Genomic DNA, 26404 nt, shown 5'->3' with positions numbered 1-26404 from the left:
CCGACCGGAAAAGAGGGACACGACGCTGACAAGCCAAAAAACTGGATACAGTAGTTTGAGAAAAAACTAAAGGCAGATTTCTGTAAAAAAAAAAAAAAAACAAAAACGCAGGAGAGTGGGCACTACATGTTGAGCACCTGATCTCCGACGTATGCCCAGCCACCTCTCCTGGGCGTGCAAGTCCTATATTTAAACGAGGGGTCACGCTAAGAGGAAGCGCTGAAGACTATTACGTCCCCTTAGCGCCTCCTTGGCCCAGGAGAGGTGGCTCTCTTGGCAGGTTCAAGAAAACAGATGCTCAATATTAGGAGCATCTGTTTTCGAACCCGCTGACGGCGATCAATTAGGAAAATGGACACCGTAAAATTCAGCGTCCATTCTCTTAACTGGACTGGTCCGACACATTTTATTTTATTTTTACATTTTTTGTTCCTCTGACTTAATATTGCTAGGATATTAAGTCGGACGGTGTACAGAAAAGCAGTATTTTCTGCTTTTCTGTACACTTTTCCGGGTTGCTCATATTAACGCCTGCCTTGGGCAGGTGTTTAAATTTTTGAGCATAAAATGTGCGGATTGGCTGCACATTTTACTTTTGGAATTGGGCTGAACTGACTTATAGCCTCATCAACATGCATAGTTTTCAGGGGGTTTGGCCACGCTTATTCGAGGCGCTAAACCCCTTACAGTACAAGGGGTTATAGACGCCCGTTGAAATCACGCGGTCAAACCCCTGTTAAACAGTGCGCACGGCCGAGCGCACTTTACAGAATTGGCCTGTGAGAGCAGTAGCTCCACCACCATGAGGCAGTTACTTCACGTCAAAAAAGAGATTGAAGAGGGCCCTCGCATGGATACACGGATAGTGGCAGGCTGGGCATGCTCAGTGTGGCCAGTCAAAGTTCTAGAAACTTTGAAGAAAGTTTTCAGTGCCGGGCTGCATCTGATGTCACCCATCTGTGAGGACTACCATCCTGCTGTCCTAGGGGAGAATATTGTAAAACACACACTAAAGATGATTTGGTAGAAGTATTTCTATCAAGTAAAAGCCTAGTCCATTCTGCATGTTTTGTAAACTTTTCTGATGATGTCAAAGGATAACCCCGTTCAAGTAATCACTTACTCAAATCCTTAAAAATTGACCTACTGGTACATTATTTCTTAAACCAGTAGGTTGAAAGCTAGAAATAATGTAATAAATTATTTCTTTCAGATGGTTTATGGTACAGAGATGTTTCTAATTCTGTTACTTTGTTTCAGAACCTGAATATCCAAAAAGGATAGTTCTTCAGTGCTATATATCATAGTAAACTGGAGGTTCGAATCTTGAGAATTCAGCCATGCAGTGAACTGCTGCAGCTGGTCCATAGTTTTACAATTATTTTATGTCTTGAGAAATGTATAATTAGAAATGTGGCAGACAAAAACTGAACTGGAAATAGCAGAAGCCATGCTCTGTATGCAATGCAACAATGGAAAACAAAAACATTAACTTTATGGTCACTTTATTGTTTTTGGTGAGAGTCTGTCTGTATTCTGTATGTGTTACTAAGGTAAGGGTATTCTGCAAGCTTCTAGTTTCTGGTGTAGAGTCTATTACAGTTGTGGCTTGTTCTGTTTTCCTAATAGGAGGTGTATTGGTGTTTAGGGCCTGGTATAATATTTGTAGTGTTGCCTTTTCATAGATAGGGTTATTACTGTTTGAGTGTGTTCAATAATACAGGTGTAACTTTGTGCAAATTAGTTTGTGTGCATTATTGCAGATCCTGGGGCTGTGTTAGGTGCTATATTTCAGTTTCCATTTCTCCAGTTTTGCACTGCATGCAGAGTGGCTTTTTTGAGTTTCCATTCTGGTTTCTGTGTTCATATTTGTAATTTGTGGTCTTTCTGTATTTGGTGATGGTTGGTTGTGTGTGTGTGTGTGTGTGTGTGTGTGTAAGTAGGACTATTGTGCCTGGTAGTAGAGGGAGTTAGTATTGCTGTTACTGAGATGGTACCAGAACCAGAACATCTTTTTTTCTATGGTGAGTTGTACGGGGAATGTCCTAGTTCAATTCTGCAGTCATTGCTAGGGGATCAGGGGGTTCCTGTGGATACAGAGTGCATGTTTACATTTAGCCCCATGACTGTCATGTGTTCAGTGTGTCACACATGTGAGAATCATCTGTCAGGTGTGTTCCAACCGAAAAAGGTTTGAGAACCACTGCCCTAGATGTATTTCAGAGTCTCCAAACTCCCAAATCTCCTCTCTTGCTCTGGGGCAATGACTCCTTCGGTGGGGGTCTCCAGATGAAAAAACCAATACTTACTCCTCTTCAAATGGTAATCAGGATCTTTCAGATGAAAGGTCCAGAGCAGTGGGGAAAATAAACTCCTCCTCTTTCCCCACACGTGGTCAGGAAGAGTGGCAGCCAGTTTTCTCCTGAAAGAAAAGAAAAAAAATCTCCACAAAAATATTCAGTTACTAAAACAGACACTCCACTCTCCATCTCCTGGGTCTGAGAGGGAACAGCAGATCTTCCTTTGTCCTGATCCTTCTCAGAAGCAGGGGGATTTTCCCCCATGACTAAGGACCAGGGAATCAACAAAACTACAAAAAAAAAATTAAAATTCAAAAGTAAATACTTTTTCCTTAAGTAAATCCACAGAATAACACTGTGGCAACCTCTCCAGCCAGATTGTGGACTGAGCAGGTTATAACCGCCTCCTTCCTCTTCTGGGAACACCAGACCGTGAGGCCTGGCCTACCAGAGACCAGGAACCAAAGAAAGTTACGTTTCTTCTAAATCCAACAAAAATGCCACATTGAACTCCCGTTCAGAGCTCCCAATTTTAGACAAACCTTAACAGGGTGTGCTGTAAGACATGGTACACTCCTCTCCTAACTCCTACCCCCCATGTTCCTAGACGAGGGCCATCTAGTGGAGATCCCAAGGGGATCTGTACATGTACAGACAGGTCAAGTTCCTCAGGTCAGATCTCAGGTATTCTTATCAACATAGCCAAGTACTCGCAACATGGCAGTTTTCATGGATCACAGTATCTGAGATTAACAGCAGCTCAGCGGTCCTCAAGTATTTGGACCTAGAAAGTGTTCCCGGAAATCTCCTCCTTTCTAGTCCCTGGGAATAATGTGGTTCTCCGGGGGGCACAGCTCCTTGCTCTGCGAACAGTCAATGCAAGATCTCCTCATCTGTGTTTAATGTACTGTCATCACTGCCCTATGGTGGCTCAGAGGCCAAACACTGGGCCCCCAGCTGGAAATCCCGTCTAAGCCAGTCCTGATAGCAGGACAGTGGGAACTGGAAAATAGTAATACACTAGGAATAGAAAATCTCAGAGCAGAAATCAATAGACAAGACGCTGGCACTCAGCTTGCAGGTGGTTTAAGCTGCATTGAAGACTGCAAGCTGAAGGTTCTTGGGATGGAATTCTGGAGTGTGGTGTCCTGGGTGAACCAACATTTCTATCTGTTTATTTATTGCAAACTTCATATGGAGTGGAGGAGTAGCCTAGTGGTTAGAACAGCGAGCTACAAACCAGTGAAGCCAGTGTGCAAATCCCACTGCTGCTCCTTGTGACCTCGGGCAAGTCACTTCACCCAGCGTTGCCTCAGGTATGAACTTAAAAGTGAATTTTAAAAGTCCGGCACACGCATGAATTAGGGGTTGTACAAATAAGTTGGACTCGCGCACAGCCTCACTGATTTTAAAAAAGCCCGCCCAGATATGCGTGTAGCTCCCGCAGGGCGAGCATGCAACTTTAAAGTTTTCAAAAAGGGGCGGGGCATGAACCAGAGATGTGGGCACCTGGGCGCACGCCCAGATCCCCTGCCGCGAAAATTTACTTCTGCTATGGAGGAGGTGCGAATTATAAAATAAAGAAAAATAGGCAGATCTGCGGGGGGGGGGGGGGGGGGGGGGGGGGGGTGGGGGGGGGGGGGGTTAAGGGGTGGGGCTAACTGGAGGGGAGTGAAGGGTATTAAACTAGGGGAGTTTGGAGGACCTCTCCCTTAACTGGGCAAATGGGACGAGCTGGTTTAACTAGCAATGATGTTGGTACACGCCACTTTTAAAATCTCCCGACCTATGACATGTGCGTGCCCAGTTAAAATTTGGCACACGTGCGTGCAGCCAGGGTATTTTATAACATGCGCGCATATGCACCCATATGTTATAAAATTGCCGTGTCCCTGGGTGCAGGCCGATGTGTATGCGCACATGTGTGCCCATGTGCCAGTTTGAAAGTTATCATCCCTGATTGTGAGCTCCTTGGGGACAGGGAAATATCTATAGTACATGGATGTAATCCACTTTAGAAGTGTCAAAAAATGTAAATATAAAATAAACAAATTGTCACCACCTGTCAAAGCTCTAGGCAGACTCGCATAAAAACACACATAATACAATATCACACCTAAAACAATAAATAGATAATATTAAACAAAACACAAAATCAAGCAATATAAACAGACAATAGCATAAATCAATACAATGAGACAGTAACAACTCAAGAACATGTCCAATGGCCCTACCCTTGCTTGCCAATAAATAAAACATATCAGTCAACAGCTCATTGAAATAAAAATGTCTTGCACATAGACTTAAACGTTTTTCGAGTTAGATGTCATTTGTAGGCTTTCAGGGAGGGAATTCCAAAAAATAGGAGCGGCCACCAAAAATGCTCTGTCTTGTTTCAGCCAACCTGGAGAATCTTATTTGGTGAAATGTAAAACTCCTCGTTGTGATGAGCGCAGTGCTCATTATGGAATACGAAGCATAGCTGGTTTTAATGGGAGTACCTCTTTGAAAACAGGGTTTCTGAAGCAAGTAGGGATCAGTTGATCTAGGAGCAGGGTAAACGAGAGGGGACAGTTTTTGTCATTTTGTTGTATGCAACTTTAATATCAAAACAGTGTTTTCCTTTAAGAGTCAGTGGGCCGAAAAGGTTTTTTGTATCACTTTATTTGTTCATGGACCTCATGTGTTAAAGAAAGCTGAAAAAGCTTTTCCTTTAATGAACCTTCTTTAAATAATTGAAGATCCAGTAACCTGAGGCCTGATGCTTCTGGCACCCCCCATCATTCACATTCCTCTTGCAGTGAACTCTGTTTACCACCACCTCCTGTTGCCTATCAGTGCAGTTTCTAACCCACTGTAAGACCCATTCAGGGGTAGGCAATTTCCTGTCACCATGGACACCATGGTCACCATGGACACCAGCCCTCTCAAGTTTTCAGGATATTCCTCTTGAATATACATGATAGGTTTGCATGCACACTGCTTCAATTGTATGCAAATCTATCTAATGCATACTCATGACAGATATCCTGAAACCTGGGCAAATTGGTGTCCACACAGACTAGAGTTTGCTTACCCCTGGATCCACCCCTAATGCTGCCTAATTTGCTTGAGTGAGGTGGAATCTAATTACTTGGGCATTTGGGAAAGAAAGTTTATCAGATTTGTTGACATTACTTTCTCCTGTTGAGCATCCTGATGAATCCATGTTGCCATAATACGTTAGACTTCAGATATTTCAGGCTTTTCCTTTGATAATGAGTCCGCTAATTTCTCCTCCAACAAGGTCAGGCTAACTAGCCTATTTTGCCAGCCTACTCCCCGCTCCCACTTAATCCTTCCCATCTTCAGTCCTCTAGATCTGCTTTTTTCTCCATCAAATGACTCAATAGGGTTGTCTGTGGTGCTGCCAGCTCCCATAAGCTCCCTGAATATCATGAGCTATATCTTGTCTGATTTCATTGCTTTATTTAATATTAGTTTAACTTTCACCTGATAAAGGCATTCACATAAATACAAAGGTATAATACCCACAAGAGTGTTTTTTTTCATTGGAAAGGAAGTTATAGAACAAGGTTCCCTGTTATGAATCAGGAGAGGAGGGGAATATATTTAGCAGGAACATAAGGAAATTGTAAAGAAATATGGCCTCTCTGGCCTTTAAAGCTGTGGTGTGGTTGGTGCAACTTGGTGGGCAAACCCGCTAGGGCCCATGTCGACAGCTGGCAGATGCGCCCTGTGATGGACAAACTGGAACATTGACCTATACCCACCAGCTTTCCCTGCAAGTTGAACTCTTGGGTTCTGGCGGCCGTCAGGACCTAGGTGGGTTCTGGGGTGATTAGGCAGATGATAGTCCAAACACAGGTTGAAGTCAGAGCTAGTGGCAGGGTAGCAGACACTGGAGATGGGACAGAGGTTGGAGCAGGGTAGCAGACAAGATGTGGTCAGTTCCAGGCAGCAAGCAAGAAGTGATCTGGGTCCAAGCAGAGGTCAGTATCGGGAGATCAAGCCAAGGGAGGACATGGAAGATGGAGGCAGAGATGAGAACAGGGCAAGGCAATCAAGGACAAGGACCAGATGGATAAGGCAACACAAATCAGGGACACAGGAATGCAGGAACACAAGCAACATGCACTGGAGGCACAAGGCACTACAGGAGACCCATTGGCTGAGGCATCTACTGCTCCCAAAAAGCATCTAAAATAGAGGGAAGGCCAATGATGTGATCAAAGGGTGCCAGGGCTTGCTTTCTTGCTGCGGGGCCCTTAAGGAGCAGAGAGGTCGGGTGCGTGGGCACCTAGGGGAAGCCAGAGAAAGGCGGCATGGTTACATCCTCTGGCTGTGCTCGGCGGAGTTAGGGAGCTGGCAGCATTCTGGCATGAAGGACTGCCAGTAGTGTTGGGATAAGTGAGATGGCTCGCGGGTCAATCCTCGCAAGCCGCCATACATAATAGTAATATTATTCACAGAAAGGATGGACGGGCATCTAATAGAGATGGAGAACAAAAATAGTTCAAAATTCAAGAAAGCCTGGGACTGAACACAGAAGATCCTTGACCATGGGTGCCAACCCTGGTCCTCAGCACCACAAACAGGCTGGTTTTTCAGGATACCACAATTGAATATGTACAGAGAGATCTGCTTGAAATGGAGACAATGCATGCAAATCTATCTCATGCATATTAATTGTGGGATGTCATAAAAATCAGGCCTTGAGGACCAGCGTTGGCCAACCCTGTCCTTGACAGTGGAAAAGCCAGAGACCATTAGGGTCTGCAGTAGGAAAAGGAAAGGGGGCAGACTAGATGAGTCCTGTCAGTATTATCTGCCATCTAGAGAGTGAGATTTTTTTTCTATCATTTAGTGTAATTTGTGCAATGATGCCACAGATAAAGGAGCCAAACTAATAATTCCTAATTAGAACAAGCAGCAGCAGCCATTAGCTCTATGCCCCTCTGGAGCAGTAAATCCCTCATGAGAAATACTTGTATTAAGGTTTAGTTTTCCCTAGAGAGGGTTGGAGGGGAGACAATAGAAGTTATTTTTGTATAGTGATCTCACATCTGGTCTCAGGCAAATTTTTTTTCAGCTCAGCCCACTTTTCGTGACACTGTTTTCCCATCAAGGCTAAAATCTTAAACAATCTTGATTCCTTTGCTGGCTGGCCTGGAGATGGGTGGGGGCTTTGAAAGAATTGCAGGAAACCAAAAGGCATCAATATTTATGCTAGGAATGTTTTAGACAATATAGGAGAAAGCTGGGGACTTGGTGGACTCTGGGTCTCGTCAATTAGAAATAGATCCAAACGAAAGAAAAGAGAGCTGGAGAGGCCTGAAGTCTCTCTACCGTGTTTACGTTGGCAACTCCGTTTTTTCAGAAATAATTTGTCCGCACAGAGCAGTCGAGACCTTTGGCAGAGCTGAACTGATGAAATGTCTATGAGGATTGATGTCGCTGGCCTGATATGGGAATCCCAGCAGTGAAAGCTCATGACTCCCTACTGCTCAGGCTGGCTCTGACTGCTTAAAGCAGAACACTGCAGAGCGGATCCAGCCACAGAAACTCAGCACAGAATTGTTTTCGGGGGGGTGCTGGCAAAATGTTTTCAGTTCATTTTGGTTCTGTTTGGTTTGTTTCCATGGGGGAGTTTTGGTTTGTTTTGGTAAATAGTGCACGCTATTTGCAGCCATGATTTTAAATTGTTATACTAGGGGAAGCTACCACCCCCCCCCCCCCTTGCACCCTGTCCCTGTGAAAATGTTGGGCTAGACACCTCACCCACTTGACATGAAAATTACTAACGAAACACTCCCTTTCCTCCTTCTCCCAAGAAGTCCAGCTGAAAAGAATCTAAGGCTAACTGGGAAGACACATGCTTCGGTCCTCACGGCTAAGCATCCAGCATTCCCTGATGGCAGCTCTGTTAGTGTACATACAGGCTCACTCTAACACGCCGGATGCTTAGCCAAGAGGACCAAAGCTTATGTCCTGCCAGCTAGATTTTGGATCCTTTCAAGTGGAACCTTTTGAGAGTGGGGGGAAGGGATTGGGATGGAAGATTTTGGTATTGAGGTTCACTTTTGGGTAGGTGGGGTGTGTGTTTGGCTTCTGGCAGGAGTCAGAGGAGTGTTGTGGCGCATCTTACCCAACATTTTGAAAGGGGTGGGCAGGGCCGATATGTCCGCTAGCTGAACTAGGTGGTTAACTACCAGCGCCAACCCTTAGGGGGGCACCAAAAACCACAAGCATGACCCTTAGGCTAGCTGAAGAGAGAAAGGAGAGAGGGCTGCGGGTGGAGGACCATTTCCGCCTGCGGCCAAAAAAAAAAAAAAAAAAGAGGAGAGAGGGCTGTGGAAGAAGCCATCCCGCATGCAGTAGAAGACATGAAGAGAGGCCTGGAGCCTGAGAGCTTGAAGGAGGAAGAGGCTGCTGCTGTGCATGTGCTGGTGGGGGAGAGTGAGTGAAATATGTGTGTGTGTAATTGAGCATGTATGGAGAGATCCTAGGAGTGTGATTGATAGCAGATGCGTTTGAGATTCAAAACGAATGGAGCGAGCGGTGTGTGTGTGTGTCTGTGAGTGTGATTGAGAGCATGTATGTATTTATGATTCAAGCATGTGTATAAAGAACATGCGTCTGTGGTTGAGAGAGAGAGAGGAAAAACTTTGAATGCAGCAACAGTGCTCCAGCGACTGCTAATCCATGACAATTCTGGAAATCAAAGGTTCCCCGGTAAGAAGAGAGGTTAATTTAGTTTTATCCTTATTAGTTTTAACTATCGCTTTGGCTGCTATTTGATGTGTCTGATGTACTGAAATATTTTTATTGGTATTTGGAAAATATTTATGAGTTTTCAGTTTTTGGACACTGTTCTCTTTGTCAGCTGTTTTGAAATATTTCTTTTTATTAGGCTGATTTTGCTGTTATGATTAAAGATTTATATTTTTTGATGTTATTGTTTGATATTTTATGAGGCTTGGTGATTTTCTTTTTTCATTGTTGCACTGTATACACAGTCTGGCTGCTTGTGGTTTTTCAGTTCACTATTTTGTTTTCACATTTCTGTTTCTATTTTACGGTCTCTTTATTTTGTATTTGGTGTGGGTCTCTCTGTGCTCTTCATATGTGACTGAGGTGAGGTAATCTGCTAGTGTGTTATTTCTGTGTAGGAGTCTATAGCAGGCTGGCTTGTTCTGTTTTCCTAATAAGAGGTGCATTGGTGTTTTAGGGCCGTTGTAATATTTGGAGTGTTTCCTTTTCATAGGTAGGATTGTTACTGCTTGAGTGCTGGCATTAGTGCTGCGTCGGTATGGGAGGTTGCTACATGTTGTTGTAATTTTGTTTTACTCTCAGTTTATTGAGAGCCAAGCCCACACCCAACATGCGTTACTATAGGCCTAATATCATATCGGTTCCAGTTTCTTCTTTACAGGGTTTTTTTGGTTGGCACCACAACGTCAACGTCAACGTCAACCACGCCCTTCTTCTAAAACAGCTGGCAAACATTGGTTTAACAGGTGCCACACTAAACTGGTTCAAAACATTTCTAGAAAACAGAGGATACAGAGTCAAAATTCATAATAAAGATCCCAATACCACCCTTCTAATAGAGGAGTGCCGCAAGGATCATCACTTTCACCCAACCCTTTTCAATGTCTACCTGCTACCACTCTGCCAACTACTTACAAAATTAAGCCTGAAACATTTCCTTTTTTGCAGACGACGTACAGATCGTAATCCCTATAAAAGAATCAATCTCAAAAACAATGGAATACTGGGACAGTTGCCTATTAGAAATTAAACTTCTCCTCAACAGTCTAAACCTTGTACTCAATGCTTCGAAAACAGAATTCCTGCTTCATATCACCGGAAAACAATAACACACTTCCTAAACCACCCACACTCCTTCAATCAACCCACGTAAGAGACTTAGGAGCCATCCTAGACAATCGTCTCAACCTCAAAACATTCATTAACCAAACCACCAAGATTGCTTCTACAAATTACATATCCTGAAAAGAATAAAACCGCTGTTTCACACTCAGGACTTCAGAACAATCTTGCAAGCAATAATCTTTTCCAAACTAGATTATTGCAACTCATTACTATTAGGCCTCCCAGCTTCTTACACCAAACCTTTACAAATGGTTCAGAACTCTGCAGCCAGAGTCCTTACAAATTCCAGGAAAATTGACCACATTTCACCTATTCTCAAAAACCTCCATTGGCTCCGATCCACTATAGAATCATGTACAAACCATTAACATCATATACAAAACTATCAACCAACACACGCAACTTGACCTACAAATACCACTTAAAAAATTCACCTCCGCCAGGCCTATCAGGGAACACTACAAAGAGTCACTCCAAAATTCCAAAGGCCAAAACCTACCAACATAAATCCTTGAGTCTCAGAGCCTTCTCATCAGGCAGGTCCAGCTCTCTGGAACTCGATCCCACCCTGATTTGAGACAAGAGCCCATGCTCTTTAACATTTAGGAAAAGACTAAAAACTTGGCTTTTCAAAAAAGCATTTCCAAGCCTTGAATAAAACCTCCTCTCACTAGCACTAACTCGTATGCAATAATGGAATGTAAACACGAATCAACAAACCTCAAACCCTCTCTCACTAATTCCTGCTGAATATTTATCATACTATTACCATTCACAACTGTCATATTTATTCATTTGATTACCTATGTACCGTTTCATAGTCTTATTTTTTCACTTGCTATTCTAATGTATCAATAGGCTGAAATGTAAATATTGTGCTGTTCAATTTCTCCCCTTCCATCCCAAGTTTATTTTCCTTGTTTTTTGTAACTTTCCCTCTCCCTTTTTCTGATTCACTGTATTTAAAGTTCAAGGTTCTTATTGAAAATATTGTTTTTACGTTACGTTATGCTTTACACTCCTTGTTATTTGTAAACCGGGTTGATGTGATGCCTATCATGAAACTCGGTATAACAAAAACAATAAATAAATAAATAAATAAATATAATATACATGTTGTTTTTCATGTAAAATCTTTTTATAAATGCAATTTTTTTAAAATTGTGTGTGGAGGGTGTAACCGGTAGGCGGGGGAGGAGAGGCACTAAGCTAGAGCAGTGATGGCAAACTCCAGTTCTTGAGTGCCACAAACAGGCCAGATTTTCAGGATATTCTCAATGAATATGAATGAGATAGATTTGCATACAATCTCATGCAAATCAATCCCATGCATATTCATTGTGGATTTCCTGAAAACCTGGCCTGTTTGTGGCACTGGAGGACGGGAGTTCATCATCACTTATCTAGAGTGCTTAACACTCTTGCACCAACCCTGAGGGTGGGGTGTACAGGGGGTTGCAGGTAGGTTGGCAGTTCCCCTGGCATAACAATTTTACATTGTAGGTGCAAGGGGGATACCAGGTGGCTGGCAGGCCCTCCTGACATAACAATTTTATATCACTGGTACAAGGGGGAGATTCCAGAGGCTGGCAGCTACTCCAGCAAAGAAGCAGCAAAATCCAAAAATTAAACATCTGAAAATCTTTGGATGAGTAAAATTTTTGGTTCAGTTGAAACAAACCAAACCAAAACTTGACTCATTTGTCACGTTTTTCCTATTCAGGAAAATAGAATGCACATCCCAAATTGTTTCCTCCTATTATATTCCACCATATAAGAGTCTCGGTACATACCCCGTCATACACCCTTTTCTAACACAGAGAGAAGAATCCGATGTGGAAGGAAAGGATCTCAGAATTATATATTTCACAAACGTTACAGGAATTGTGGTGATTTACATTTTTTAGCACAAGCCCCATGGTGGACATACTGTTCTCATCCCACTGAATGTTTTCTTGATAAATCATAATCCCTAATCTGTTTATTCTCCACTATGAAATGTGCAATGTTTACTGAAGCAGATTAACCAAGTAACCAATGCTTTTTTTTTTTTTTTTTTTTATAGTGAAAATGCTCCAAGGCGGCAGCTGGTTTTTTTCCATGGCAATTCTGATTATCCCAACATGTCTTGCAAATGGTAAGTGAGTTATTCTGGCTCCCCAGTTCATTCTCTAAGCTCTTTCAAAGTCAAATCTAATCATCCTGACTGTAGTGAAACAAATACTTGGACCCTTTTGATTGTTATTGGCTGGAAATTCTGCCTTTACCAGCCATGCATTCTTCCTCTTAAGGGAAGGATAACTGTGTATGATTTAAAAACCACTGAGTGACGTCGTCACTACTCCTGCATTTCATGCGACTGAGTCGGACTGTTGAGGAGTAAACAAGTCTTTTGGGATTCTTGGCAAAATTCCTATCCTAGATCTAAGCCGCTCTCTCTCTCTCTCATTCCCAAAGATCTATGGCAGTGCATCTGTGACGGGCCAGGGTGCACCCAAGATACCTGCCGGGGACGGAAGTGCTTTGTGACCATAGAGAACGCAGATGGATTCACCAAGCAGACCAAGGGTTGCTTCTCTGAGCACCTGATGGAGCAGTGCAAGTCCACGGTTCAAGGAACTGCTACAACCAAGTGCTGTGACGCCGATATGTGCAATGGCAACCTCACTATCCACCAGGCCGGTACCGTGTCCCTCTTTTTCTTTTATCTTTCTAATGCCAATCCTTTGTAACTCTGCACAGACAAAAATGCTGCAATGCTTTCTCTAGAATAAAAAGGGAGGGTAGGAAATTGTAAAAATTAGCATCCAAAAGGTGCATGGAACATAAGGATTTGTTTTCCTCATGGTCTCTTGTCTATCGAGAGAAAGTTTGGGTAAGCAGAACCCTTCATGGGCCAGAGGTGTATTGTCCCGTGCATTCAAGGGGCATCTTATTTTTTTACTGCTGAATGGACTAAATGGAATTGCTTCATGTCTTCAGTGGGTCTCTATATAATTTTGGTTGAAATGTCGCAATGCAGAGGAAGTGCTGCTGGATGACCCATCTCCTCGTTGCAGTGGGGAGAGCCAGACCCCTAAACTCGCATGCAAAAGTCTACATTGTGCATATTGCATACGGGCTCTCTAGAATCTGGTCCACAGGGCTATAAAACGTCTCTGAATATCTGAATCTAAAAAAAAACAAACCAGGCCCTTTTTTACACTGTGTAACATATTTATAAACAACACAGAGTACTAGCAGTAACCTTGTTAGTACTGGAGGAAGCTGGCCTCAAGCAGACCAATATTCAAAGAAAGCAGAGTGCCTGGCCTGGCCACCTCAGTTTTTAATCTCCTAAATTTCAGTGAAATTTCAGTTGAAATTAGGCATCCAAAATTTCAGGATAAAAATTGGTCTAATTTAGTTGCCTGAAATGGAGGCATCTACCTGCTGTTCACTCACCTAAATGTAGGTGTTTAAGTTAGGCACTTAGGTCTGGAAATCATCTCCAGCTTACTTTCCATGCCCCCGGTGGCCCCGCCTACCTTTGAGTCTAAATATAGTCTCATAGCCCTAGTCAGTTTTAAAGGCGTTCAAGGGTTTAGGCACATAATTTAAGGTCAATATTCAGAACCACTAATCCAGCTAAGTAGAGGTGGCTGAATATCTGGCCATGTTTAGCAGCCGCCACGTAACCGGATAAACACTTATCTGGCTAAGTGGTGGGTGGAAAATGGGCATTTCGGAGAGCAGCCGACAGCTGGCGGATGCGCCCTGTGATGGGACACACTGGAACTTGACCTATACCAGCCACCTTTCCTGCAAGTTGAGCTCTTGGGTTCTGGCAGCCGGCGGGACCTAGGTGGGTTGCTGGGGGATAAATTGGACCTGCTCAATAACGGGTCTAAAATTACCCAAAGTGGACTTAATCCAGCTAAGTAGTGATTTAATCAGGGATATTCAGCAGCATAGTCGGGCTGAACATTCCTTGTAACTTAGCCAGATAAATCTGATCCGGCTTACATGGCTATGTTTGAATATCAAGCCCTTTAAAAATTAACCTCTTTGCAGCCTGTGAAACCTTTTTTTTGTTTATTGGACTAACATGAGAATTATCCTGAGGTGATGCTGGGTCATTTTTAGATGATGAAAGGATGAGCCCTGTATCACCTGCAGATAATTCTTACATTGGTCCAACATATACATTTTCACCACCCATGTAGAGGCCTTCGATTCTTCAGCTCCGCTACAGATACTAGAACTCTGTACTGCTTACGTCGGTTTACCATTTCACTAGTTGCATTTTCAGGATTGCCACAAAGAGTATGCATGAGACCGATTTGTATAACACTGGTGTTATGACTAGAGGAGTGGACCCTTGGTCCGGCGATGTCCGTAAGGCCCACTGTCGGAAGGCGAGGCCAGTCCTAAGAGTTGCTTCTAGGGTTGAAGAAAATCTGGATGCAGGCGCCTCCTGCAGGTCTAGTTTTCCAGATAGCTGGCGCCTCCAGCAGGTCGAGAGAGCAGACGCTGACGCCTTCAGCAGGTCGAAGAGCCAGGATCAGAAAGTGCTCAGCAGCCAATCCAGGGGTCAAGAGCCAGAAAGTACCGCAGCCAGTCCAGGGGTCGAGAGCCAGAAAGTACTGTAGCCAGTCCAGGGGTCGAGAGCAAGAAAGTACAGCAGCCAGTCCAGAGATCAAGCACGGAGGAAACAAGCAGGAACCACGATCAGGAACAAACATAGGAGCCAAGAAGCCAAGGCAAGGTCTGAAGGCTCAGACCTTGCCTTAAATAGTTCCCTGAAGATTGGGGCTAGCAGGAAGGAACCAACCTACTTCCTGTAGGGGTTCCTTTAAATGAAGACTGCAGCCGCCCGCACGGCCCTAGGGAACTTCAGGGGGCGGAGCTTAGCCGCGCGGGGAAGACGCCGCGGCCATGTTGAGGCAGCAGCCGCTGCTTCTGAAGAAACCACCGACGCCGGCCTCAGCATCGGCGGTCAGCCCTGGTGCTAGGGTGAGTGAACGGCCCCGGTCGCGGCTTGCTGCAGCCGGTGGTCATAATAACTGGAGACCTGGTGGGTGCAAATCTCTCTCATGCATTTTCTGAAAACCTATTTAAGTGTGCCTCCAGGAGAGGGTTGGGAAACACTGACTTAAATTGCCACTTACATATTCTTCCTTCTTAAAATATATTTTAATAAAAGGGAAACGCCTCTCTCTCATCTCTTTCCCCCACTCCCTCCCAGGTGTGCTTGAACCTCAGTGTCATCTTTCAGAAGTCTCTTGTCCTTTTAGAACAGGAATTCTCCCCACCCAAACTCTGTTCTCGAGGGCCGCCAACCGGTCTAGTTTTCAGGATTGCCACCAGGTATATGCATGAGGCCTGTTCTATGAGCGCTGCCTCCAATGTACGCCATTAGATCTCATGCATATTCATGCTGAAAATCCTGGGAAGCCAACTGGGATGCGGCCCTTGAGGACGGCGTTTGTGGAGCCCTGCTCTAGAAACTGCTTTAAAAGCAATTCTGCCCAGCGGAGACTAAAGCAGCTGGCCTCATTACACCATGCATGAATCCAGCTGCTGTAGGGGGGGAATGTGCCCTGGGGTGCTGGGCATCTTCAGAGCACAGGTTTGTGCAACAGGTAATGGCACAGTGCATTATGTGCTACCAAACTTTAAATTGGTCTCTTTATTTTTGTGGGGGACAGGACGGACAGGTTTTTGTTTTGTTTTTTTTATCATTAAATTGGATGCCATGAGTGGAGTCTCAGTGACAAACTGCAGAGATGTCACTGACTGAAAACCAAAATAAAATAAAGGTGGGCCCTGAACATAAGTTGAAAGGTTTCATCCAGATCCTGGCCCTGAAGGGGTTGTGGCAAACTGGAGCCTTCTCCTGACAGGTAGAAGACGTAGAGGATATTTACAGTAAACCTCTTTCAGTCCCAGATCACCTCTCTTTCTCCCCACAGAGCCTGATCCTCCTGCGAAAAAACAACTCCAGTTGATTCTCATTCCTTTGCTGGTGATTCTGCTCCTCCTGCTCCTTGTCACAGTCTATTTCTGCAGAGCGAGGTGGCATCACAGGAAAAGACTCCTGACCAGGCTTCATGAGTTGGGCGATACAGACATGTTGAAGGCATCAATCGTTGGTGACAGCACGCTTGGGGTGAGCTCCTCTCGAAATGTAAGATCAAGTGCATCAGAGCTCAGGAGCTGTGAGAGAAATGAAGATAAATCTTTCTTTATCGTAGGGCATAACAAAGGACATTTCACCCCTGCCTCACTTCCCAACTCCAATACATCAGCCTTTCCTCTCAGCCATGAACCTCACACCAGAGGTGGGCAAGGTCCTCAAGGACCACCAACCAGTCGGGTTTCCAGGATATCCCTAACGAATATTCATGGGGAGAGATTTGCATGCCACTGCCCCATTGGTCAGGGCCTTCTATTTAATGGTGTTTAATTTTTTTCTGGACTGGCAGTTTCCTTCTTTCCCTTTGGACTTCCAGCTCAATTGGGTTATGGCACTGTGAGCTGGGGAATCTCTCCCTATTTTACACACCCCACCCCCTTTCAACTCATTTAGTCCAGTCACTGCAACGATAGGCCTCGGCCAGGAGGTCCGAGCCTGGGCTCCTTCCAGAACCCCTGTATTTGTGGTCCCTAAATCTGAGCACGAGTTATCACTGTTGTGCAATGATTAGGACTCCCTTCCCCCCCCCCCCTTATCCCAGGGGCTGTGAGCACTACCTCTGCAGCATCCCCAGCCAGCCCAGAGTATGGAGGCCCCTAAGGCAAAGATCCAGCCCAGGTCGCCCACATGGCCAGTGTACAACACTGTCCCGGAGGCCCCAGGATGGCCCAAGCCAGTCCTTTTTTGTGCATTAAATAAGCAAAAACATTGAGGGCATCATTCTCTCCCTGCTCACACACTTCTTCACCCTGAGACGTTACTGCAGTTACTACTATTGTTCAGCAATTTTATCATCCCTCTGTCCGCCAATGAATGAAAATATAAAGGGAGAGGTTTGAGTGTTTTCTTGGTGATGTGCTGGGCAATTTAAGTTGAAAGTGGTGTTGTTTTGATTTTCCCTTTGTCTCTCTTAGGATCTATTGGATGATTACTGCACCACTGGCAGTGGCTCTGGGCTCCCATTTCTTGTCCAAAGAACTGTGGCCCGACAGATCACACTTGTTGAATGTGTAGGTAAGAAATCACTTATTACAAAGGATTCTCCTGATCTCCTATGGCCCTATTTTCAAACAGTGACAAGAGCGCATCGGCCTTCATCAGTACACACCCACACCCATGTGCATGCGCACCCAAACAACTGTGGAGAAAGATTAGCATGTCCCTCTTCCTTCTGCTTCTAATACGACTGGAGAGCGTACGACTCACCGCTTATTTGTTTTAAACCCCAAATCCTTGACTGGGAATCCATTGGGATTTCTGATGTGGCAAATACTTTTTTAGGCATTATTTTGTGTAAATAAACAAAACAAGCCCCTTATGTCCAGGTCATGTTCAGTCTGGCCATCTTTCACTCTATGACCCTCCTCCTATCTTTGCATGCACAAAGGGGCTCTCTTTTCGGTCTTCTTGTAAGTTCTTTTCCAGGATCCCCTTTCCATTTTCCATTTCTTCTCTCTCCCTGTCTTCTTTCCTTCCTTTCCTACTTCAGTCTCTGACATTGATCTTTCCCTTTAATCTTTTATCACTATTTCTTTCATCTTTCCTTCCTCACCTTCCATTCCTTAGTCTCCTTCTTTTCACCTCTCATTTAGCTACCACTATCACCCCTTCCCATTCCCCCCCTAACCCTCATCTACCTTCCTTTGCTTTTCATTCTGTCACCAGCCCCAGCTCCTTCCTTTTCACTCATACACTCCCTGGCCTCTGGTGCCTTTCTTCTGTCTCTTACCCTCTATCAAGCTCCTATTACCCCTCTTTCCCTGCCTTCAGAACCCCATTCCCACCCTTTCTTACCGTCACAGTATCCAACTCCTTTCCACTGCCTCTTACACCATCTCCAGTATTCCAAGTCATTCACATCTTCACTCACACCTTCTCCAGCCCTTCTAATACACCCCCTCTCATTCCCACTCAATTGCCAAGTCCCTACTATCTGCCTCAAATCCCTGCTCAGTCTCGGAGTCCCTGATTTCTGCATCCCCAACTCCTTGCTCTGCTCTCCTTATTCTGTCTCCACATACCCACTCTCTCACTTTATCTCAAATTTTCTGACCTCCTGAGCCTCTCCTTACCCCCAATCCCCAAGTCCCTGATCTTCCTCAGTTCCCACGCTCTGTACCTGAAGTCCCATTTTTCCACACTCTGCCCTTCCCCCTTAGTCACCGAGTCCTCGTTCTTCTCCTGCTCTGATTCTGGTTCCCAAGTCCCCATTCTTCACCTGCTTTCTCCCCTCACCAGATCTCCTCCCAAGCCCACAAGTGATAGTCCCCATTCTTCCTCTGCCTTTCTACCCCCACTCAGTTCCCCATTGGTCTCCTGCTCTTTCACTCCCCCCTCCCCATTCTTCATCTGATCTCTGCCCCACCTTCCTACAGAGCTTCCAGGCTGGCATCTGTAACCTGGTCTGGCTGCTTCTGCTGTGGGCACAGCACCTCTTTTTCTCTTTCGGCCCTGTGGTTGAAACCTGAGCTCAATTATTTTAACTGTGGGGCTCTGTTTCTATCAATCTCCATATGGTTCAGATATCAGCTGTTTGAACTGCACAGATGAACAGCTGACTTTTGAACTGTACAGGGCTCCGTAGAGCATGAGCGAGCAAACCTTTTCAGCTGCAGCCCCCCTTTCATCCATACAATTAGTCAGAGAACCCTAAAATAGGGTAAATAACACCACTAATGTTTTAAATGATTTGAAAGATGCTTAATGTTGCAAGCTTTATTTCACAATGGCAAAGAATATCAAAACTATTCAAAAAATAAAATTGGCACAGTAAGACATATATTTATCAATTGCCCTAGTCAATCATTCTTCATTCACACTGCTTCTAAACTCTCTATAGTGTTATCCAACACTATATATCTAGATATAGATATATATATAGAGAGAGAGAGAGAGAGAAAGAAAGAGAGATATATGCATACATGCATGAAGGATATCCTAGATTCTTGGCCTGGTGTCAAATTCTCTTGACAATTAATCAGCTCTTGAACAAGTTGCTAAACCACTGAAAGTGGACAAGGCCATGTAGCTGGTTGAGGTTCATCCCAGGATACTGAGGGAGCTCAGAAATGTGCTGGCAGGCACGCTCAAGGACCTTTTCAGTAGATCCCTGGAAATGGGTGTGGTGCCATGGGATTGAGGTGTTGGAGTGAATTCTTGGGTACTGCGGTGATGGCCACTCCCACGGGAAGGAGCCCTGTGAGGAACCGCAGTACTAGCCTAGTCTCTATACACACAGACACAGAGAAGTTGTATTTATTGTATAGCTTAATGGTACTGCCCGGGGAGCGGGCAGCAGTGAAGGTAACCCAGCAGAAGTAGTCCAGGGGTCCTCAGCAGAGACGACCAGTCTCGCACTCGAGTAGGTGACAGGCAGTGTGGCGTAGCAGGGCTAGGTCCCGGATGTCGATACAGAGCGCTGAAGCTGAAGATGAGACAGACTTGAAAGGGTTAGTACTCAGTGAAGCAGAAGCTGTATAGTTGAAGGTCCTGGCAGGCAGAAGTTGTTAAGTGGCAGGCACCAGATTAGGGAGAGCAGGCCCTCGAGGAGCGAGTACCCGGTATCCCAAGATAGGTACCTGAAATAGAGCAGAAGGGCCCCTGAGGAGCAGGTACCCAGGTTAGTGAAGAATTACCCCGAAAGGCAGAGAGAGCTTCCTGCGGCAGCTGGGACGTGGCAGAGCAGCTTAGACCAGAGGCAATCCAATCCTTGCTAACTCAGTTCGTTAGCAAATCAAGGGCAGGCTAAATACCAGGAAGTGATGACATCACTCGGAGGGGACGCCCCCGAGGTTCCCGCCATGACTTGGATATAGACGTGGGTGGCGTGCGCACCCTAGGAGGTCCTCAGGAAAATCATGGTGAACACCATTGCCGATCCGGGGACACCACAGAGAGCAGCATGAAGACGCAGCAGCAACCATCTTCCCAAGGCTTGAGGAGAGAGAAGGAAGAAAGGTGAGGCATAGAGGTCGAAGCCGTCTGAGACTGACGAATGCAACATGGAGAAGAGCGGCGGTGGTCCTGCTTAACAAGAGTTGGAGCAGAGAGGAGGCTAGAAAGTACAGGCTGGTTAGCCTTACATCAGCGATGGGAAAATTAATGGAGATGCTTCTGAAGGAAAGGATAATGAACTATCTACAATCTAGTGGGTTGCTGGACCCGAGACAACATGGATTCATTAGGAGAAGGTCCTGTCAGACATATCTAATTGATTTTTTTGATTGGGCGACTAGAGAATTGGATCAAGGAAGATTGCCTAATGTGATCTACTTGGATTTCAGCAAAACGTTTGATACAGTCCCGCGCAGGAGGCTTGCGAATAAAATGAGAAACTTGGGGAGTGAGTGCCAAGGTGGTGGTGTGGATTACAAACTGGTTGACCAATAGGATACAGCATGTAATGAAACCTACTCTGAAGAGAGAGCCGTGTTAAGGTGAGTGCCACAGGGATCACTGTTGGGACCGGTTCTGTTCAATATCTTTGTGAGCTACATTACGGAAGGGATAGAAGGTAAAGTATGTCTATTTGTGGATGATATTAAGATCTGCAACAGAGTAAACATGCCTGAAGGAGCAGAGAGAATGAAAAGTGAATTATGAAAGCTGGAAGAGTGGTTGAGATTTGGAATCTGTGATTCAGTGCCAAGAAGTGCAGAGTCATGCATCTGGGATGCAGTGATCAAAAGAGCTGTATGTGATGGGGGGTGGGGGGGGGGGTGAAAGACTGATATGCACGGACCAAGGAGGGATCTTGGGGTGATGGTGTCTGGAGATCTGAAGATGGCGAAACAATGTGACAAGGTGATAGCTAAAGCCAGAAGAATGCTGGGCTGCATAGAGAGAGGAATAACCAGTAAGATAAAGGAGGTGATGATGCCCTTGTACAGGTCCTTGGTGAGGCCTCACCTGGAGTATTGTGTTCAGTTCTGGAGCCCGTATCACAAAAAGAACAGACAGGATGTAGGCAGTCCAGAGAAGGATGCCAAAAATGGTGTGGGATCTATATTGGAAGACCTATGAGGAGAGGCTGAACGATCTGAATATGTATATCTTGGAAGAGAGGAGGTGAAGGAGATACCTAAAAGGTTTCAATGATGTATGGATTCAAACCTTTTCCATTAGAAAGAAAACAATAGAACTAGGGGTCATGAGATGAAACTCCAGGGGGGGATGACTCAGAACCAATGTCAGGAAATATTTCTTCACAGAGAGGGTGGAGGAGGCCTGGAATGTCCTTATGGAGGAGCTGGTGAAGAAGAAAACAATCAAAGAATTCAAAAGGGCATGGGATAAACACTGCGGATCTCTAAAGGCTAGAGGACAGAAATGAGATAAGCATGCAGGGGAATAACTTGCTGGTATGGTGGTTACTACCCTTAGCAGAAGGCATGGAGATTGCTACCCTTAACCAGCATGCTCTGATGCTTCTAATGCAATTGCAACATTGTTCCCCGCTTAGACGGCAGATGGATAAGAGGAATTTGATTCAGATAACATCTGAGACCTCCAACTTCCATGGTCTGGGATACTGTTATGCAGACAAAAGGGAAAAAGCACAGGACTGCTTCTATAGCCAAGTCTTAAAGGAAATGAAGAAAGTGTGCATGAGGGTAACTTGCTGGTGCGGTGGTTACTTCCTTAACCAATAACCCTTGATACTTTTGTGGTACTTCTAAAATTGCTGTCTGTTTCAATGGCAAGGGAAAAAGGGAATTAGATTTAGACAGCAACCAACGAGGGCTCCGACTTTTATGATTTGCGGAACTGATGAGCATGGGGTAACCAGCACAGAGTAGCAGTTACTACACTTAACAGAAGGCATGGGATTACTACCCTTAACCAATAAGCCTTGATGCTTTGAATGCAACTGCAACATCGCTCTCTGCTTCGAAAGAAGGGGGTGAGAATTGAAAGAGAAATTTGGATTCAGAGACAACCAACATGAACCCTGACTTTTTTTAGTCTGGGATACTGATGCTCGGACATTTAAATAAAAAAAAACACAGGACTGCTTCTGTGGCCAAGTCCATAAGCAATTCACGTCAAGCAAAAATGACTGATACATGGGGGTAACCTGCATGGTGCAGCAGATACTACCACGGGAAGCTTGCTGGGCAGACTGGATGGACCATTGGTCCTTTTCTGCCATCATGTCTGTTTCTGTGTAACCACTAGGGAGCCACACTGCTAACCAGGAGCTCAAATTCCTCCCATTTTGTTCTCTGGAGCTGTTGAAAGAAGCAAGCACATGCGCACACACACACATACTCGCACACAAACATGGACATGAGAGAGGCAGACACCTCGCATCCAGACAGACATGGAAACTCCACACCCCAGACAAAGGAAGACAGGGACGCACACAGATTTTATTCATTGATGTTTGTTTATTGTGTTTTAATCCTTTTATTGTACATCACTTTGATTTGTAAAAGGGAATTAATCAAACTAATAATAAACTAACCTAAATATCCCACTCCCAGAAAGATATAGAGAGAGCAGACACCCCCCTCCCTCCATAACACAGAGACAAACTACACACAACACTGACAGATGCAAGCAGGAACACACTACCACATCCAAACACAGACAGACAGACCTATCAAACACAGACAGAGGCACAGAAACACCATCCCCAGACAAACGTGCACAGGAGAGAGCCACAAAACCCAGACACCCGAGAGAGAGACAAGCAGATAGACCACACAACACACACACACTGCATAGCCAGAGAGAGAGAGAGATACCACACCCAGAAAAGCCACACAGCACCGCACAGACAAATGGAAAGGATGGAACATTTTTCAAAAACTTTAGGTGCCAGCCAAATTTTTTAGGAGCTGGGAGAAACTCTGTATCTGTCTGCTCAACTTTTTTTTTTTTTTTTACAGTTTTTGCCATTATTCTCCTTTTATAACTTTCTCCCCCACCTCCTCCTTCTCCCCCCTCCACCTCCTCTTATCTCTGGCCTTTTTGCCCAATCCCCCTCCCTCCCTCCCTCCCCCTTCCCGGGCAGGTAGCAGCAGCTGCAATCTCTCTCTCCCTGGGTACAGACTGGGCGACAGCAGTGGCGACTCCGGGGCTGGGGACTGAGGGTGGCAGCTCTTCCTGGGGGGTGGAACGCTGCAGAGGTTCCTCTCATCTCTGGGCCTGCCACAGAAGAAATGCCTTCCTTCCCAGCCCTCCACAGTGGAAATGGCTAAAGCAGTGACGTGCTTGCAACTACGTTACTCTGTGTTAGTGTTCATGGTAGTTGTGGGTGGATCCTTGGCCAGTGGCAGATGACCACGCCCCCGGGGGGAAATCCCGAGAGGAACCACCGGTCAGGCTCAGAGTATGGAGACAGACACACACTGGTACTTTTATTAACAGTATATGGAACCACCAGAGGTGGCAGTAGTTGAGCTTGGAAGTGCCCGGCTGGGCTGTAGTCCCTCAGATACTGGAAACAAGCGATCCTGGATAACTGAGCTGTAGAGAAACTGAATACAGTGAGTAGGCAAGAGTATGCAGAGTTCAGGAACAGAACCTTGATGGTAACACTCACACTGCAGTCTCTTAGCAGCCCAGGAGCTGGAATGAAGTAGGCCCTCGAGGAGCGAGTACCTGGTTCCAGGGAACGTTCTGAGAGAGCAATGGTAACTCGTTGGTGTTGTAGGCAGCGATGACTTCCTGGCAGAAGTGATATTCAATAGCAAGTCCGGGAACGTGGGCCCTCGAGGAGCGAGTGCCGATTCCAGACTGCGATCTGAAAAGCAAAGAGAAAGCGAGGCCCCCGAGGAGCGGGTACCCCTGGAAAGTCCGAGGAGGCAGAGTAGCAAGGTATGCGGGAGAGCGAATCCATCCGCCGATACCTGGAGAAAAGCCCTTGCTAACTCGATACGTTAGCGTTTTCAGAGACCTTAAATATCCGGTGAAGATGATGTCACCTCAGGGGACGCCCCTGAGGTTCGCGCCACTGCTGTACTTGAGTCGGGGCCGTGCCGCTCGCGTGCCCTTAGGCTGCTGGGAAACATAGCGGTGTGCAGCGTCCAGCTGGTCCGGGGACACCGGAGGGGAACGGCAAGATGACGCCACGGCAGCCAACCTTCCAACAGGCAATGAGGGAGTCGCCAAAGAGGTAAGGTGGGCGTAGTGGAGACGTCGGGCAGCGACGGTTGCAAACAGTACCCCCCCTTCAAAGGGCGATTTCCTCTTCGGGTACCAGGCTTGGGGTTTGAAGGATGCGTGAGGTGGAACTGACGAAGCATCTCTTTGTCCAGAATATTGGTCTGAGGCTCCCAAGAGTTTTCTTCGGGGCCAAAACCTTCCCACTTCAGAAGATATTCAAAAAGTATTGCCTCTTTTACAAACATCCAGGACCTCTTTGACTTTGAATTCTAAGTCATCTTCTGCATTGATGACAAGTGGATCTTGAGGTTTGAAGAAATTCGCTGAGTATGAGTGGTTTCAGAAGTGAAACATGGAAGCATTAGGATGTTGAGACCAGGTGGTAGCTTCAGACGGTAGGGTGACTTTGCCAATACGTTGAAGGACTGGGAATGGTCCCACTAGCGAGGAGCAACCGAGAGGAGGGTAGTTTAAGTCTGAGGTGCTTGGTTGACAACCAGACCTTGTCTCTGGCTTGAAGACTAGAGCTTGCGAATGGTGCGCATCGTATTATTTCTTAGCACGGTCACTTGCTTTGATCATCATGTCCTTTGTCTGAACCCATAGATTATGGATGATATCAGCAGTAGAATGAGCTGCTGGGGACGTTACTGAGAGCTTCAGTGGAAGTGGCAGTGTTGGGGAACGAACCTAAACCACTTCAAATGGTGACAATCCAGTAGATGTTGCTGGATGAGAGTTGATGGAGAATTCAGCCCATGGAAGCAATTTGGCCCAGTTGTTCTGTCGTGACGTGACACAGGCTCGAATGAACTGCTTCATAATATGATTCATCTGTTCTGTTTGGCCATTCGATTGCGGGTGGTAGGCTGAAGTATAGTCTAGAGTGATGTCGAACAACTTGCACAAGGCCTTCCAGAATCGTGCCGTGAATTGGGACCCACGGTCAGATATGATGTGAGAAGGTAGTCCGTGGAGACGGAATATGTACTTTATGAAGAACTTTGCGAGCTCCAAGGCTGAAGGTATGCCAGGAAGCACCACAAAATGTGCCATCTTGCTAAATTGATCCACTCTCACCCAGATGGTATTCATTCCTCTGGAAGTAGGTAAATCGACTACAAAGTCAGTAGCGATATGCAACCAGGGCTGATCTGGAACTGGCAGTGGTTGCATCTGACCCCACGGTTGTCCAGAAGTAGGTTTGTTCTTAGCACAATTGGTGCAGGATGCCACGTAGGAATAGGTATCCTTTTTGAAAGTAGGCCACCAGTATAGCTCCTGTATCTTGAGCAGGGTACGGCGTTGGCCAGGATGGCCAGCCAGCTTGGAATCGTGCTCCCAAAAGAGCACTTTCTTATTGCCAAGAGCTCTTTATCGCCGATCCCATAGTTTTTCTCGGCAGGAGAAAATCTTCGTGAGAAGAACGAACAGGGATGTAAGACTTTCGAGTCTCCTGTTTGGCTTAACACAGCCCCTACACCCACATCTGAAGCATCAACTTCGACGATAAAGGGCTTGTTGGGGTCTGGATTCTGCAGGCACGGTTCTGTGGAGACTCAATAGAGGAAAGAGGCCACCGCACAGGGGGGCAGAAGCAGCCGGACTCGGTTATAGTGCCCTCCAGGGTTGGGGTGGAAAAGAGAGAGCGCATGCTTGTTCGGCACCACCAGCCCACACCGCAGTTCAGTTAATCATGTGGTGGGGCGCCAATGCCTTTGAGCAGTGACACCTATGGTCAAGGCCATTTTGGCCATAGGCTAACCACAACTCTGGCTAAGTGGACATATAAATGTATTGATTTTTAAGCTATGCACACAAAAGGAGTTGAATTAGCAGTGGTGCACACTGAAATTTTTGTTTCATTTGGTTTTTTTCTATAACCCTTAGTTTAGGGAAATCTTTAAGATTCACA

At 45.6% G+C, this 26404-nt stretch overlaps 1 protein-coding gene across 2 annotated transcripts in view; it reads left to right on the top strand.

Annotated features, from left to right (window-relative positions):
• Positions 1–26404, top strand: part of ACVRL1 (activin A receptor like type 1) — a 96668-nt gene that overhangs the window by 24729 nt on the left and 45535 nt on the right. For both annotated transcript variants that reach the window (XM_029594528.1, XM_029594527.1), the window contains exons 2-5: positions 12265–12336; positions 12657–12881; positions 16154–16350; positions 17292–17391. In XM_029594528.1, the coding sequence (XP_029450388.1) occupies positions 12270–12336; positions 12657–12881; positions 16154–16350; positions 17292–17391 (589 nt within the window). In that variant the 5' untranslated portion in view covers positions 12265–12269. The remainder of the gene's footprint in view (positions 1–12264; positions 12337–12656; positions 12882–16153; positions 16351–17291; positions 17392–26404) is intronic.

Source organism: Rhinatrema bivittatum, chromosome 3, assembly GCF_901001135.1.
Source record: "Rhinatrema bivittatum chromosome 3, aRhiBiv1.1, whole genome shotgun sequence".
Classification (NCBI taxonomy): domain Eukaryota; kingdom Metazoa; phylum Chordata; class Amphibia; order Gymnophiona; family Rhinatrematidae; genus Rhinatrema; species Rhinatrema bivittatum.
The sequence above is the reverse complement of the archived record's forward strand: the minus strand, read 5'-3'. Positions and strand labels throughout refer to the sequence as shown.